This window comes from Tachysurus fulvidraco, chromosome 13, assembly GCF_022655615.1.
Source record: "Tachysurus fulvidraco isolate hzauxx_2018 chromosome 13, HZAU_PFXX_2.0, whole genome shotgun sequence".
Taxonomy (NCBI): domain Eukaryota; kingdom Metazoa; phylum Chordata; class Actinopteri; order Siluriformes; family Bagridae; genus Tachysurus; species Tachysurus fulvidraco.
The window spans coordinates 28,489,034-28,506,949 of NC_062530.1; the positions used below are offsets into that span (position 1 = coordinate 28,489,034).

Genomic DNA, 17,916 nt, shown 5'->3' on the forward strand with positions numbered 1-17,916 from the left:
ACATGCTAATCATGCTAATAAAATTATGCTAATCTGTTAAATAATTTAGTTATTTTGAAATAACATGGACAAATGTCCCTAATGCCCCCACAGGAGGGAAAAGGGGTAAGAATATAAATGACAGTCTCGTATTAATGTTCATATAATCATCTGTGAATCCCAGTACATTTACAGAAGGAGTCTCCAGTATCAATAACTTTAAGACATTAAAGTCTACACAACAAACACTTTCTTAGTGTAAGCTGCATTTTTTACTTATTAACTTCAAGTAAAAGAAAAAAGAGAAACCAGAACAACTGTTTATAGCTGCTATAATGTGAGTAAGAACAGGAAATTATCTGTTTTGGGAACATTCTATAACATTAAATGTCTGTAACAGAAAAAAAACACACTTGTGAATTATCCATATATTACCTTGTTATTGTGGAGTATTGTGCGTAGAGTGATGATGAAAAAATGAGTTAAATCTCTTTAAGGTGAAGCTAAAACCTACCAACATGTGGAAAAAACTTTACGAGCTCTGAGATTTTTTCATCTGCACTTTATATTTATTTTTATTAAAGCAGAGTGAATTTGAGATGGCGTGTCAGACTGAATAGAGAAATATATATTTTAAATCATTTATATTTACTGGTATGGTCCAGTTATCAGTACTGACTTTATAATGTCTCTTTATTAGTTCAGAAAAATTCAGACATCACAAATGTGTAATTCAGAACATGTTCCCAAAGAGAACAACAACAGTAAATACAGTTAATTTATACACTGAACACTGCCACATTTATACTCCTGGTTTTTACAGAGACTTACAGACCTTTCCTACATAAACATAATACAATTGGTGTATTTTTGTGTAGACTTTCAGACTGCAGTATAACAGAGGAAGGATACACTTTTCTGGCTGAAGCTCTGAGACAGAATTCATCATCACACCTGAGAGAGCTGGATCTCAGAGGGAACGACCCTGGAGCTTCAGGAGTGAAACGTCTTACTGACAACAAAGTTTATAACCTGACACTGAGGTGATTCTATAAGCAATGATGATATATACAAATATCATATTAAACAAATATAATTTCTGTTAAAAATAACTTTTCCTTCAAACCTCTACAGGTGGTTAAAAAGTCCTGATGCAGAGGAAGCCTACACGTGTCTTACAGACATGTTCAGTAAGAACCCCTTACTGCACACGGAGCTGGATCTGAGCACCAAAACACCTGAAGACGTCAAAGTGAAGCAGCTTTCAGCTCTGCTGCAGGATCCACATTACAGACTGCAGAAACTTACGTAAGAAACAGCTATAAACACACAGATCTCTGTTTTCACTCAGTTGCTCTTGTTTAGTCAGGAGTGACTGTAGCCATGCTAACTGTGTCTGTACTGATATGAAAACCTCTGACACAGTGAACTGCACTCACTTTATGTTCTGCCTCTTTGAGGAAAACATTATTTTACTTTAAGTACAGACTTAAAAATTTAGGAGGTTTGGGACATGTGTAGCAGACTTTAAATGACACCTCTCGGACACCCAGATACACACCGACACACCAGATGCAGATTTATCTTGAACTGAATTTATTTCTCCTTTAACAGAGTAGAATAGGGCATAATTAGTCACACACCCGGAAACACACTCTGTCATACCTGTATTGGGAACACGTGTGAACCAAAAAGCACATTAAGTTACATTAACCCAATCAAAAAAAACGCCATCTTCAAAAAAACATTACTACATTGATAAATATTTTAGAAATAAATCTTGAGACAGTGTTATCATCATAAACGCAAAGAGTTTATCACAAATGACGTTTAAATAAATAAAAAATATGAGAGAGCGAAATGACCTACCGCTTCCTTGCTCACTTGCGGTGTCTCTGAGCATGTGCTAAACACGAGCGGCATACTTCCTCCCAATGTGTCACACAAAAAATGACCCCATCTACAACAATGGTAGGAACCCCAAATAATGCAACTATAATATAACACAGCAAGTTTTGCTGAAGTTAACACAAAAATGAATGTGTCAATACTTTAACAGAACTTTGTTGTCATTTTAAAATTAGCTTGATACATTCTCCCTTCCCAGAACTTAACTTCACAAAACATGTGCTCATAAACCTTTGGCACAATTAACAGAGTAACTAAGGCATGTCACTTGTCAGGACCACATCAATACATCACACAACACGCATGATACCCATACATCATGGGAAAAATAACAAAGGAGAGTTGATCAGGCTCTCAGATATTCTCTTGCATAAAGGGTGCTTTATACACCTCTCAATTTGATACAAATGCCTATTTACCTATTTCTGAGTCATATTGTGAATCGGTCTACTGGTTTGTTTAACCTGCCAACGTGAGTTCGCACCTGAGTCACTAGTTTGGGCACTCTAGGGGGCATACTGGAAATAACACACTAGTTGACCTTGACCGCCCTCTCGCACTGAACACGGTATCATCTTCATACATTTTGTACTGAGCATCTGCTGATTTGGAGGAAAGAACACTAGGTTCAACCTGAGGGTTATCACTATCTGGCCCTAGGCTTGGATTGGATAGGCTCTCTTTTCTTTCTGTATAAGGTCTCTCTTCCAACAGATCATCAGTGTCAGGTAAGGATGCCACCCACTCTGCAGTGTGTTCTGGTTCAAGATGATCATTCTCAGCTCCATCTGACTGTCCTTGGCTAGTTAAGGATCCATCACAAAGAGACTCGGTTTCTTTTTCCTCAAGGGGCAGGAAGTTAGCTAGCAACATAAGGTTACGGTGTTCCACCTTTTCCTGGCCGGTAATGGTATGCTTGATTCGGTAAGTGTGGCATCTAGGGTCTTTAGAGATTACCTCGTAGGGCACTGATTCCCACCTATCCGCTAATATCCTTTGGCTTCTTTTGCCTTTGTTAGCAAGCAGGACTCTGTCTCCTTCATCGATGTCACGTCCTTTACAGTAACTCTCCTGTTGTAGAACTCTGCCTGACGTGGTTGACTTGCACTGGCATTCACTTGGGCTAGGTTAAGAGCCTCCTAGAGATCATCTCTCATCTTTGCAACATAGCTGCTATCATGTGTGATGTCATCATCTCTCCCAACCGTGTGAAACATTGCCCTTTCTGCCCATCTATGGGCAGAAAGGGCAGACATACATTAGATAGAATGATGTGTAACCAGTAGATTCGTGAGCAGTACAGTTGTAGGCGAATGTTAGAGTCTGTAACATCTAAGGCCACTTTTGCTTATGTCTCGGGGTAGGTATCTCTTGTATCATGCTACCCAACGTGGCCATTCCCCATTTGGTGGTAAGCCGTGGTCCTCGACTTCTTTACTCCCGCAATCTGCAACAGCTCCTGAATGAGGTGACTCTCAAAGTTCAAAGCTACCTGCTTGGCTGATTGGTCACAACATGCAAAGGCGTGGGCCATCTTGGTGAAGTGATCTGTTATCACCACTTCACCACTCTGTTGTCAACACTTCCACCCTACTTGTTCTCTGCTGACCAAAAATCCAGACAGATGAGCTCCAAAGGTCTTGTTGTCTTCACGCTTTCAAGGGGTGCTCTGGCGTCTTGCTTACTACACAGCGTCTACAGCACTTTACATATCTCTTGCAGTCCCGTTCCATGCCTACCCAGAAGAATCTTTCTCTTGCCAAGTGGAGTGTCCTGGCTTGACCCTGATGACCGGCATCATCATGTACTCCCTGCAAGATCTGTTCAGCCAGCGATGCAGGTACAACATACTGCCAAAGTTTCTTTCCTGTAAGCTGATCTTTGGCACACGATACAGAATCCCATCTAGCATTTTAAGAGTCTTCAGGGACTTCAGTGTCTCTTTTGTCCTCTCTCATCTTGATGGCCTTGTGCCACGAGCAACATATGAAAGAACTCGAGCTAGGCAAGGCAAGGCAAGGCAAGTTTATTTGTATAGCACATTTCATACACAGAGGTCATTCAAAGTGCTTTACATAGAAATTAGAAAACAGTTTATAAAAGAGAAAAAGAAATATATATGAAAAATAAGAAACACGATAAAATCATAACAAAAACAAATAACAAAGAAAATAAATGTGATTTTAATAAAAACAGTTTAAAATGTGTTAAAAAGAATAAAACAGGAGTAAAAGTGATTTGGATAAAAAGTGCAGTCAGCGTGAAGCAGCACAGTCAGTGTGAAGCAGCACAGTCAGTGTGAAGCGGCACAGTCAGTGTGAAGCAGCACAGTCAGTGTGACGCAGCACAGTCAGTGTGACGCAGCACAGTCAGTGTGACGCAGCACAGTCAGTGTGAAGCAGCACAGTCAGGGTGAAGCAGCACAGTCAGTGTGACGCAGCACAGTCAGTGTGAAGCAGCACAGTCAGTGTGACGCAGCACAGTCAGTGTGAAGCAGCACAGTCAGGGTGACGCAGCACAGTCAGTGTGACGCAGCACAGTCAGGGTGACGCAGCACAGTCAGTGTGACGCAGCACAGTCAGTGTGACGCAGCACAGTCAGTGTGACGCAGCACAGTCAGGGTGACGCAGCACAGTCAGTGTGACGCAGCACAGTCAGTGTGAAGCAGCACAGTCAGTGTGAAGCAGCACAGTCAGTGTGAAGCAGCACAGCGCTCATTCAGTAAATGCAGAGTTAAACAGATGTGTTTTTAATCTTGATTTAAAAGTGTCTACTGTTGAAGCACATCTGATCTCTTCTGGAAGCTGATTCCAGCTATAGGTGGCATAATAACTAAATGCTGACGCACCTTGTTTTGAGTGAACCCCTGGTATCTCTAACGAACCTGATCCTAATGATCTGAGTCGTCTGCTTGGTTTATATTCAATTAGCATATCTGTAATGTATTTCGGTCCTAAGCCATGAAGTGATTTATAAACCAGTAACAATACTTTAAAATCTATTCTAAATGTAACTGGAAGCCAGTGTAAGGACCTGAGGACTGGAGTGATGTGCTCAGATGTTTTGGTTCTGGTCAGAATTCTGGCAGCAGCCTTCTATATGAGCTGCAGCTGTCTAATGGTCTTTTTGGGGATCCCAGTAAGGAGTCCATTGCAATAATCCACCCTGCTGGTGATGAAAGCATGAACAAGTTTCTCTAAGTCCTGTCTTGAGACAAAACATCTAATTCTGGCTATATTTCTGAGATGGTAGTAAGCTGATTTGCTTATCGCTTTCACATGACTACTGAAATTAAGGTCAGACTCTAAAATTACACCAAGATTTCTGACTTTATTTAGTGTCTTTAGACCCCTAGAGTCAAGGTGTGTGTTAACCTCGAGAGTTTCATCTTTATTTCCGAATACAATGACTTCGGTTTTGTCTTTGTTTAACTGGAGGAAGTTTTGACGCATCCAACTGTTAATTTCATCAATGCACTTACATAGAGAGTCAATGGGGCTGTAGTCATTAGGGGACAGGGCTAAGTATATCTGGGTGTCATCTGCATAGCTGTGGTAAGCAATTTGGTTCTTTTTCATTATTTGACCAATTAGGAGCATATACATATTAAAGAGAAGCGGTGCAAGAATTGAGCCCTGTGGGACTCCACATGTCATGGATGTCCACTCAGATTTATGGTTACCTATGTTCACATAGTAACCTCTCCCTTTTAGGTATGATTTAAACCATTTGAGGACCATCCCAGAAAGCCCTACCTAGTTTTCCAGTCTATGTAAGAGTATGGTGTGATCTACCGTGTCAAAGGCAGCACTAAGATCTAGTAGCACCAGCACTGATATTTTACCCGAATCAGAGTTTAAGCGAATATCATTTATTATCATTATGAGCACTGTCTCTGTGCTGTGATGCTGGCGGAAACCAGATTTAAAATTGTCCAGGTAGCCATTTGAATTTAAGAATTTGTTCAGCTGATTGAAAACAACCTTTTCAATGATCTTGCCTATAAAAGGAAGATTAGAGATTGGTCTGTAGCTAAGTATGGTTTTGTCTAGGTTACTCTTTTTTAGGAGAGGCTTAACAACTGCCGTTTTTAGGGACTCTGGAAAAGTGCCTGTGAGCAGAGAGGTATTTACTATTTTTAAGAGGTCAGTTTCTAAGCAGTTAAGTACCTTTTTGAGAAAGGATGTGTGTGTGTGTGTGGGGGGGGGGGTCACGGCTGCAAGTTGATGCTTTAAGATGTTGTACTGTTTCTTCCAAGGTTTTTATATCAATTATGTCAATTATGACCACATTACAATATGAGGCCGTATTGATTGCCATTCTGATATTACTGATTTTCTCAGAGAAAAAGGTTGCAAACTCATTGCATTTGTTGTCAGAGAGCATTTCACTAGGAACTTGATTTGGGGGGGTTGTTAGTGTCTCTACAGTAGCAAAAAGAGTGCGAGTGTTGTTTATAATGTTTGAGAAGAAGATCTGTCTAGCTGTGCCTAGTTCTACATTGAAAGCACGAAGACTGTCCTTATAGATGCTATAATGTACTTCAAGTTTTGTTTTCTGCCACATACCTTCAGCTTTTCTGCATGTTCTTTTCATGCTCTGTACCGCTGTTGTGTTTCTCCAAGGTGCTTTACGTCTGCCAGTGATCATCCTGACCTTTACTGGAGCTATACCATCAATAACATCTTTAACTTTTAAGTTAAAATTTTCAAGGAGAACATCAACAGAGTCTGCTGATATGTTTGGCAACATTTATATAGCAGTCATAAATACCTCACTGGTGTCTTCATTTATGAACCTTTTTTCGACATAGCCAGATCTAGCATCAGTGGCAGGACAGATCAATAAATCAAAGTAAACACAGAAATGGTCAGATAGCGCTTCATCCTTGATAACAGTGGATGGAATGTTTAGACCTTTGCTAATGAGCAGATCAAGAGTGTGTCCCCTATTGTGTGTTGGACCTTACACGTGCTGGGTCAGATCAAAAGTGTTGAAAACATTTGCAGTATTGTTTTCTGCATTGTCTATATGAATGTTGAAATCTCCAGCAATAACAAAATAATCAAATTCAGAGGAGATTGTTGATAAAAGTTCTGTGAATTCATCAACAAAAGTTGGGGTGTATTTGGGAGGCCTATAAATAATTGTAAACAGATGACGTGGTGTACCTTTTAGAACAATACACAGATATTCAAAAGACTGGTAATCACCAAGTAACACTTGCTTGCATTGAAAGGCATCTTTGAATAAAGCAGCTATTCCTCCACCTCTTCTAACAGCTCTACAGACACTTATAAAAGTAAAGTTGGGTGGGGCTGATTCATTGAGGACTGTAGCGCTGCAGCTGTCATCTAACCAGGTTTCATTTAGAAACACGAAGTCCAGGTTGTTAGTGGTGATAAGATCATTAACTAAAAATGATTTGTTCTTTAATGAACGGATGTTCAGAAGTGCTAATTTAACAGTAACTGGTTTTGGCCCTGTATCCATCTCAGAATGACGTCTTAAAGGCAGTAGATTAGATAGAGTTGTCTTGCGGCTGGAGAGGGCCTTCGTCTTTCTATCACATATCAGGACAGAGATAGGGAAAGCTAAAGGGACATTGGGCTCCCGCTTGTTCTGAAAACATTTCTGATTGTTACTGCTGTTATAGCGGGGACCCAACACATTTCAGTTACCAGTGCTGTTTGCAGATGAGGGCTGGTGTGATCCCTGACGTTGAGGCAGAGGTCGGAGTGCCCTCTCAGATGGAGGGGGAGGGCAGGCTGCTTAGTTCCAGCAGATACCAGTTTCTCCATTTTCGCTGAAAAGCACAGAAGTGGTGATGTTGAAGAGAGGGAGACAGAGTGTGATGACATCAGCTGTGATTCTGGTGTTCCTGGAGGCTCGGGTGTTATCTTGTTTTTCCTGGTTGTTATCCACAGAAATGTCCTTGGGTGTTGATTCACCATCCAGCTGTAGTGAGTTCTGTGGGCAGGGCTCAACCTGAGCTGTGTCTGTGAACAGTAGTTGTTGTGGCTGTGGAGTTTTATCCTTGTCAACTGAATGTCCATCCAAGTGTTGGTGTGAAATCCTGAGTGGACTGGCACACTCAGCTGATTAATGATGAAGGAAGAAAAAGATATTGTCTTTAAGCAACCTAGCACCTAGTTTGTTTGGGTGGATACCATCTCTGTTAAAAAGTTGCCTTTGACTCCAGAAGATATTAAAATTGTCAATGTAATTCAGTCCTCTCATGGTGCAGGTTTTTTGCAGCCATGCAGAATTTAAACTTAGTAGCCGAGAAAACATATTTGTTCCTCTGGCTGGGAGAGGTCCACTGATGAATGATTGAACTTTCAGTCTTGCAAGTGTTTCAAAAAGTTCATTGAAATCCCTCTTGAGGAGCTCAGACTGCTCTTTCCAAATATCATTTCTTTTCATCAGAATGTTGTAAAGTTCCTTGTTAACATCAGAAACCGTTGCCCGAGGAAAACAGTATGTACGGGTAGCCTTGCTTCCAATGTTTCTGATAATAGAGTCACCCACTATCAGTGTGCTTGGCTTGGCTGCTGTCTGAGTGGAGTGCCGCTGCCTGTATGATATTGAGCGTCTGTTAGCTCCGTTAGCTACTGGCTGATGTGATCTGCGTCCATTTACATTTAGGGATTCTTCGCCCAAACTCACTAGTGCTTCATATCTATTTTCAAGCCTCACAGGGGGTGGTGGAATACCAATATTAGCTACTCGAGCTGGACCCATATCTGGGGTAGATGATGCTAATGCAGCACCTTTGGTTCTCGCACCCTGTTTATGCCATCGGTTTGTATCCTCAATTACTTTAAATTTGTCTGAGCTCACTATGACCTGTTTAGAAGCATTAGGTTCACAGGACTCTGCTGTATGCTCTGGCAGGGTCGGCAGCACCACAAGTAACTTTGTTTCGAAAACTGCAATCTTTTGTAGAAGTCTGTGGCAGTTTGAGCAGCAGGTGGATTGAGATCCAAAAGAAGGCATTTTCTCTTCTGTTTGAGTGTGGGCAGCTGTGTTGTCCTGATTTAGGATTGTAAACTGCCGGTAATAGCAGACTGGTAGACCGCTATGACAAATTCCCCAAGTTGTTGAATATTCCAAATGTCAATATAGTTTCAGGAATTTGTAGTTTTAGTGTGAGTGCCCAATTGTTTAGTTAGAGCACTGTGCTGAACTGCTGGTAGTTAAATCAAAAGATAAAAGCGAAAAAGCAAAAGCGCAAAGCACAGAGCGCAAGTAAAACCGTCCAAACAGTAGCGAAGCAGGAAGTAGAGCCACAGGACTCACCATTCAGGAACAAATGAGAAAGAAAGTAATTCAAGCTAAGACAGGGTCTTCTGACTGTTTATCCTGAAGCTCTCCCAGTGTAAATGCTGGCAGCCCACTTTGACCAGCTGGGACCAAGTTATGTACATCCTGAGCCAGCCAACCATATACTTCCTCCTTTGGCCCTGCATTCCACTCCAGCTGATTCATCAAAATGGCTGACCCATTGTCTGATGAAAGGGTAAACTCACTCTGCTCTTGCCCCAGGGATGGTGAAAGGGCAAGCTCTGGTTTCACCTTCTGGGACTTGCGATAATACCACACCCAATCCATCCAACGGAGCATTGGTCGATAGAACGAATGGGCGGTTGAAATCTGGGTGCAAAAGCACTACGGACTTCAAGAGAGCAGACTTCAGCTTGTTGAAGGAGTCACGCTGTTCTCTTAACCAGACGCTTGGACTCGACTTCCTAAAGGTGGGTGACTTTGACTCTATTTAGCTGACATTTTGGTGCAGCAGTCAGTGTAAATAGTGGCTTTGCTATGCTATAGCAGTTCTGTATGAATGGCTGGTAGAACATGACCATGCCAAGGAAGGATTTTATCTTTTTCTGAGAAGGTGTAACCCCATCTTCCATCATAAGATCTTGCTCAGTTATTGCTGTGATAGCTCAGACCTTGTCAGGATCTGCTGTTACTCTACTCTCATCAATCACGTGACTGAGGAAATGAACACTCCGCCATAACAGATGACACTTTTTGGGGGCAAGTTTTAAACCATGATCATTCAGATGGCTGAATACCATCTCAAGCCTGTCCAATGGCAAACTTCCTTTTGGCCCAAAGACTAAGAGGTCATCTAGGTAACAGAGTATGGTCAGAAAGTTTTGGTCCCCGAATATACCCATCATGAGACGCATAAAACTTGCAGGACTGCTACACAATACTTGAGGAAGCCTGTTGAACTCATATAGCCCCATGGGCTTTGTTAAATGCAGTAATTTTCTTATCTTCCTTGGCCTTTGCTATGTTATAGAATCCTGAGGTGAGATCGATTGTACTAAATATGCCATTGCCTCTGAGCGTGGCTAGACAGTCTGCTTGATGTGGCAAGGAGTGTGCATCCTTACTGGTGCGGACATTCAGCCACAGATAGTCGACACATATGCATAGATCCCCGCTTTTCTTCCAGACGAGCACCAACGGTGAGACCCACTCACTAGACGATTTGTGGATAATCTCACGCTCTTCCATTTCTGAAAGGACCTGTCTGAGCTTGTGATAGTGCGCTGGTGGTATGCATCTGTAGGGAAGCCTGAAAGGGTGACTATCTGCAAGATGTATCTTGTGGACGAAATCCTTTGCTTTGCCACAGTTTAGTTTATTCCTTGAGAACACATCCTCATATTTGCATACTAGCTTCATAATCTGCTCCTTCCAGTGTCGCGACACCTCACAAGACTCGACATTGAGATCACTTAGTCCCAAGTCAGCCAATTACGTCAATAACTGAGCCGTTTGTCATTTGGTTCATTACTTTCAACTCATGGTTGGGTGGATGTTGGGGACCGATGTCCAAATCCTCCAAGGCTACGCAAGGGAATACATCTGCCAACTTTGTGTTCCTCCACAATGTTATGGGTTTGTCAGTCACGTTCAACACCTTGATTGGCACCCATCTGTCATCATTTATAGATGCCACGACACGTCCAATAACAACACTCTTGTGTGACTTTGCCGATTCAACAAGGACAGCACTTCCCACCGAGACAGGCACACTAGCGGGTAGCTTACCCCAGATGAGGTATTCTTGCTGGGGGCACAGCACTACAGCTTGGGTTAGTTTGGCTGTCCCCATCTTATTGGGCATCTCAGTACCCTTCCAACGGTGTAGGCCAGGGATGACTCAAGACACGCCAATATTCCTGTGTGTTCTTCATTTGACTGATAACATACTTAACATTTGTACCAAGGAATCCTTTCATCCCGTTGACCAGGAACGACTAGAGTTGGGACACTAACTGGAAATCCATACACCTCCATCTCAAGCTGGTGGATATTCTTGGGCTGAATACTGACACCACTGCAGCCAATGAGAACAACATCTGGGTGCATTTTGCTGGGTGTGAGCAGGACTCCCACACTCTCCAGTTTGCGTTCAGCCTCCTCATTTATGGTACAGGCCATGGACCCGCTATCAAATACTATCATGTAGAGTGACCGGGGCCCAGGCAATGGCAACGTCAGTGTAAAACAAACTGTCATCTCTTCTTAGCGTCATCACATTTTGATATAGAATGTCTTTATCAGAGATTGCCTTGCAACTTTCTTCATACAACAGAAGATCATCTTTGCTGCTGAGGGTTTCACTTCTCCAGCTCACATCGTCCCCTCCACGATGCAAGCATGCTAGTTTTCCTGAGAGTGTGATGCAACATTTGGCTGGAAAGGAGAATTGACAACATTCGGATGTTCTCTTCGCTGATGTCCTATTCTCATGCAGATAAGGCACCGTTTTTCTCGCATGCAGTGTGAACAAGTGGAGTGGGTAGCGGCTCCGCAGACACGACAAGACAGATTATGGGCTCCATGTGTTTGAAAACACCCCGTGGGGTTTTGTGTTGCCTGACTGGTTCGTTCTAGCACTCTATCTAACATGCTAAGGACACTCTCATGCATCAGGATTGGGCAGCATTAAAGCAGATGTCTTAGGGCAGTTAACTGGAATGCATGCAGCAACATTGACAGCAGAGGTCTCACTTTCTGTGACTGCAACATTTGAAGCTGAAACTTGTAGGGTATGGGGTCTAACTGTACTGGACAGCCTGCGAGACTGACTTTCCTTCTGATGTTCATCAATAGCTTCTTGTATCTCCTCCATGGACCACTTGCCCATTGGTTTACACTTAAACTGGGATGTGGTAGCTCAGTGGCTAAGGCTACTGATAGGAAGGTCATGTGTTCGAACCCCAGGTCCACCAAGCTGCCACTGCTGGGCCCCTGAGCAAGGCCCTTAACCCTCAGTTGCTCAGTTGTAAGTCACTCTGGATAAGAGTGTCTGCTAAATGCTGTAAATGTAAACATGCTAGGGTCAGGGCTTATGAACATCATGGCTACCTCTACACTCATATTCTCTATGCTACCCAACTATGTCCTAAGTGGCTATTAGCTCATTCAGCTGCAGAGTTCAGTCTTACCCAATAATCTACAGAGCTTTCTTTAGGTTTAGGATGCATTGTGTAGAAATCTGCCAAATACACAAGAGACACTGGGTGATCGCTGAAGTAGCGCCTGAAATGGTAAATCTTTTCAACATTAGCGTTACCAGAAGGAGCTGTGCTTTTTAGACCCACTTCAATTATACTTTTAGCTCGGCCCAAGAGATGACTCATGACGGTGTCAGCTCTTTCCCCTTTAGGGCAACGGCTTTTCTGTAAATACAGTTCCATAACATCTATCCACTCCTGGACTGTGTATTTGTCATTCTCATCTACCTTGAAAAGAGGTGGTTCTTTGATATCAGACCTCACTATGACGTTTACTTTGGAGGATTCCAACAGGAAATCAGTCTTTGTGATCTCTGGGGGGCTGGCGGGTGACAAGTTTGCTACATTTTGGCTAGCTAACAGATGGCTGGCTATTGACTCGCCAATCTGACTGCTCGGTCTGATTTAATTCTTGTAACTGTTGTGTAGCAACAGGAGAGTCACCAGAAGGAGTGGAACCTGCTGGGTGTACTAACACAGGCTGTGGACTTTGGTAAGGTACCTGAGAATAACAGCTTTGGTATTGCACCTGTATTCTCTCTTAGGCTACCCAGACCCCTCCCTCTTCCAACTATTGGGGTGTACACTACAGAATTATCTGCACCTCTACCAGCCATTTTGTACAGTGGTGTGAACAAAAACAACCAAAATAAGTAACCAAACTTATGAGGTGTAAATATATAGATTACAGAATTATTATAGATTACATGACCAAAATATTTAACAAAATCGTGTTAAGAAAAACCCACAGTCCTTTAAAAAGGTGCCTGTATGTGGTTAGGTAGGTACGTGTGTATGCGAACGTCCGAATAGCATCACTTGAATATCTGTTATGAAGACACTGTGATCACACAGTACAGCACCTTGAGGTCACAGCACACTGCTTAACCCCAGCGATCGGCTGCGGCTGACCAAGTGATCCGGGTCACGGCACCAGTTTTATGTAGCAGACTTCAAATGACACCTCTCGGACACCCAGATACACACTGGCACACCAGATGCAGATTTATCTTGAACTGAATTTATTTCTGCTTTAACAGAGTAGAATAGGGCATAATTAGTCACACACCGGGAAACACACTCCCTCATCCCGCTTCCTTGCTCACTCGTGGTGCCTCTGAGCATGCGCTAAACACGAGCGGCATACTCTTAGTATAATTACAGGTAAGTAATGCAGAATATGTAATTTTGCATAATGCTGTATGAAATGCATCATCTTATTTGTATCCAACATCCTATATACTATAAAAATTTATATTTCTGGCACATCCCTTGGCACATTTAAACAACTAAACTGAAATAAACAAGATAACAATGTACCTTTAACAGAGTAGAATAGGGCATAATTAGTCACACACCCGGAAACACACTCTCTCATCCCTGTGTTGGGAAACATGTGCGAACCAAACGCACATTAGGTTTCATTAACCCAATCAAAACAAACGCCATCTTCAAAAAAACATTACTACATTGATAAATATTTTAGAAATAAATCTTGAGACAGTGTTATCATCATAAACGCAAAGAGTTTATCACAAATGACGTTTAAATAAATAAAAAATATGAGAGAGCGAAATGACCTACCGCTTCCATGCTCACTCGCGGTGCCTCTGAGCATGTGCTAAACACGAGCGGCATACTTCCTCCCAATGTGTGACACAAAAAATGACCCCATCTACAACAATGGTAGGAACCCCAAATAATGCAACTATAATATAACACAGCAAGTTTCGCTGAAGTTAACACAAAAATGAATAAGTCTCAATACTTTAACAGAACTTTGTTGACATTGTAAAATTAGCTTGCTACACATACATAAACGTAATGACACAAAATCTTTTGTTTCACAAAAGTCATTAAGGAGTAGCAGGATTCTTCCTTTCCTGGTGGTTGAATTTATTGGTCCTGTACACAACTGAGTAAAAAACCAATAGCCCTGACCTGAACAGGAAGTGGAACACTGGGTGAAATAGTGACAGAGACTAACCTCTCTCTTTCTCTCTCTCTCTCTCTCTCTCTCTCTCTCTCTCTCTCTCTCTCTCTCTCTCTCCCCCCCAGTTTGTATAATTGCAGTCTCACTGAAGATGACTGTACTGCTGTTGTAGCAGCTCTGAGAACAAACCCCTCACACCTCAAGGAGCTGGACCTGAGTGACAATACAATTGGAGACACAGGAGTGAAGCAGCTCTGTGATCTACTGAAGACCTCAAACTGCAGTCTGGAGAAACTGAAGTAAATTATTTTTAGTCTTTATTGAGAAAAAAAAGGAATGAGGGATAAAATTAAGAAAGTTCTATAACAGGTTCTGAATTTACAATAGAAGAAAAGACATTTTGAATTAAAATTGATTATCTGAAATCAGTTACTATTTTTTAATAAGAAAGTAAAAATAGTTCATCTAAATCCTTTAATTATAAACAGGTAACACCTGTAGCTTAATTAATCAAATTAGAAGAATCTCCTGTGAAATGTGACCTGTGCTTCTCTTAAATAATGGTTCTAACTGTTGTCTACTGGCCTGTACTGAGATTATTATTAATTACAAAGCCTTCAGTGATGCTCTGTCACTGTCATGTCACTGTCTCACTGTGAAATGTCCTTTATTAATATTTTCTTTCAGAATAAATAACTGTAATCTCACACAAACACAATGTTGTGATCTGGCTAAAGTTCTGGAATCAAACTCCTCATCACCTTTGAAAGAGCTGGAGCTCAGAGGGAACTACAGTGTGTCAGGATGGAACATTTTTAGTAATTTTCTTGGGAATTCAGACTCTAAGTTGATTTTGAGGTGAGTTTCTGATTTACACGAATGTACATTAATTAAACACTGGAAATATTTGACACTGTAATATTTTATTCTTTATGCTTCCACCAATAAGTGGTGAAGGTGTTAAGTTTGCATGTTTTTCTTCGGTCCAAGATTCTCATTATGGTCTCATCATAACCAGCAGGTTTTCCTCAGTAGCTTTCTTCATGTATAAATGTTATTTTAAGGGTTTTTCTGCTATAACAATTAGTAAGAACACAAAGTAGACTTACTGATAGCAGAGACATCCTCATCTATGTCAATTTGTTAAAGTCCTGTAAACTTAGCAATTTAGTAATTTAGCATAAACTAAAGACAGTCTAAACCCATGATGAGAGCTGGTAGTCAGACTAATTCAGCGTCAACTTTCTGAACCTGATCTCTGCAAATAAAATAGAAAACCTCTTCTGAAAACAGTTTAACATGAGACAGAAATGCTGTCAAAGGGACAAGGTCACAAAAAAAACACAGCTCAGAAAAGCTTTTAATAGGTTGTGAGCTTTAAAACTACACCAGGGTACGTATGTAACCCGGTGTGCTGTAGCAGGTTGGTCCTCTCTGTACACCTTTATCAGGTTCTATAACCTGTACTTGGACCGCACTCCAGGGTCCCAGGTCCTTTAGGGCCATTGATGGTCTGTTCTCAGTCTGCTCATGCTCTCTCAAGGCCTATGGCACAGTCATCGACTGGTGGGTGGCGGCGTGGGTATTGGCGTTCCCATGGCATCAGCCCTGACACAGCGTAGAGTTTCGTCGAAAGGGATCTACACCAGGTTACGTATGTAACCCGGTTCAGTGAGAAGGGAGCGATATGCTGTGTCGCTGGCCATGCCCCGGGCATCCTCTCACGCTACCTTCAGACAAGTAGAAGCTAGAGTAATGTGATGTACATGCCCTTATATGGACTTACTGGCATGCAATCACTTCATCACGTGTCCTTCCCGAGCCACACCGATTGCACAAAGAACTGCGTTCCCATAGCGTCAGCCCTGATGCAGCGTCAAGTTCCCTCGAAAGGGAACTAGTAGTTAGCTAAATAAAATCATTTCCATATTGTTACATTTACATTACATTGTTAATGCATCTGAGGCATCAGAATAATTGTCTGTGCTGGTTCACATCATTTAACCTTGTGGGGACAAACATCCAGAGGTCTGTTATCCTTTAACATCTGCATCTTGTGGGGACAAACATCCAGAGGTCTGTTCTCAGTAACATAACGAAAGTTGTTTTCTCTCTTCAGAATTTTGAGTCCTGAAGCAGAAAAGGTCTGTGATTATCTGACTGAGGTTCTGGGTACAAACCCCTTACTGCAGAGAGAACTGAATCTGAGTGGGAAAATAAAAGGAGACTCAGAAGTAGAGCAGCTCTCTGTTCTACTGAAGGATCCACACTGCAGACCTGAAACACTTCAGTAAGGAATTAAATTCTATATTAATCTGTAAACTTCAGTTAGTGATGTTAATGTTGAATGGTTTGTCTTTAGGTGATCAATCATTCATCTAGTTTTCAGTCTTTTTCAGTAGTAATGAGTAGTTTGAGGAGAAAAGACGCTCCTCTGCATACAGAAGTGTTAAAGAAAAACCCTGTGATTTATTGTGTTTTCAGACTCAGTGAGTGTAATCTGACAGAGAAAGGATGTTCAGCTCTGCTCACAGCTCTCAGATCAGAACACTCCACCCTGAAGGAGCTGAATCTGAGTAAGAACAGGATTCAGGATTCAGGAGTGAAGCTGCTCTCTGAGGAACTGAAGAATAAACACTATAAACTGGAGACTCTGAGGTAACGTCTAATACACACATCATTTATAATCCAGACGATGATAGAGATGTGAAATATATATTTGTAATTTGTATTTCTTTTTTAAAATTTTACTTTTTTTTTCATTAAAGCCATGAATTATTGTAACATCAGTTTTTAATGTTTTGTTTAATGTTTAAAACTACAAATATTTGTTTTTTGCAATATTTGGAAAATACTGAAATGAAATTCAAATTAATTTTGTTTTTTCAGGTTAATGGACAATAATATCAGAGAGGAAGGATACATCGCTCTGTCTGAAGCTCTGAAATCATCTCACCTGATAGAGCTGGATCTCAGAGGGAACGACCCTGGAGCATCAGGAGTGAAGCGGCTCACTGATTTACTACAGGATCCAGACTGTAAACTGAACACACTGAGGTTAATATTATAAATCAATAAGAGAATAATTATTAATATACATATCAGGACTACTTGATAAATATGTTCCATTTGTTATATCTCAATTTTAGAAACTGTGGCTAAATTTCTAATAATTTCTCAAGTAATTAAGTTTTCCTCTTGTATAAAATCTTCTTTCTCTCTTTCTCTCTCTGCAGGTTGTTGAAAAGTTCTGCTGCACAGGAAGGTTGTGATTTCCTTTCTAGAGTTCTGGGTGTGAACCCCTTACTGCAGAGAGAACTCGATGTGAGTGAGAAAATATCTGGAGACTCGCAGGTGAAGCAGCTCTCTGTTCTTCTGGAGGATTCACACTGCAGACCAGAGAGACTCAAGTTAGTATTGATCACTTATTTATACTTAAACACTAGTGTATTCCTTTTGGAATGTAATAACTGTATATAATGTCATTAATGAAATATTTTAGTCTAATTTTAAACTGTATATTTTACATTAAACAATATAAAACTACAT

At 41.3% G+C, this 17,916-nt stretch overlaps 2 protein-coding genes and 1 long non-coding RNA gene across 3 annotated transcripts in view; 2 read left to right on the forward strand and 1 right to left on the reverse strand.

Moving 5' to 3' along the window:
* The window catches only part of LOC113657299, a 1,727,325-nt gene that overhangs the window by 1,203,499 nt on the left and 505,910 nt on the right, over window positions 1–17,916 (forward strand). Inside the window, exons 113-120 of the mRNA XM_047822072.1 lie at window positions 858–1,022; window positions 1,114–1,287; window positions 14,493–14,666; window positions 15,055–15,225; window positions 16,487–16,657; window positions 16,852–17,025; window positions 17,257–17,424; window positions 17,604–17,777. Coding sequence (XP_047678028.1) covers window positions 858–1,022; window positions 1,114–1,287; window positions 14,493–14,666; window positions 15,055–15,225; window positions 16,487–16,657; window positions 16,852–17,025; window positions 17,257–17,424; window positions 17,604–17,777 — 1,371 coding nt within the window. The remainder of the gene's footprint in view (window positions 1–857; window positions 1,023–1,113; window positions 1,288–14,492; window positions 14,667–15,054; window positions 15,226–16,486; window positions 16,658–16,851; window positions 17,026–17,256; window positions 17,425–17,603; window positions 17,778–17,916) is intronic.
* The window catches only part of LOC125146171, a 1,103,650-nt gene that overhangs the window by 1,030,033 nt on the left and 55,701 nt on the right, over window positions 1–17,916 (reverse strand). The gene's annotated exons all lie outside the window — the stretch shown is intronic.
* The window catches only part of LOC113638759 (protein NLRC3-like), a 266,503-nt gene that overhangs the window by 65,558 nt on the left and 183,029 nt on the right, over window positions 1–17,916 (forward strand). The gene's annotated exons all lie outside the window — the stretch shown is intronic.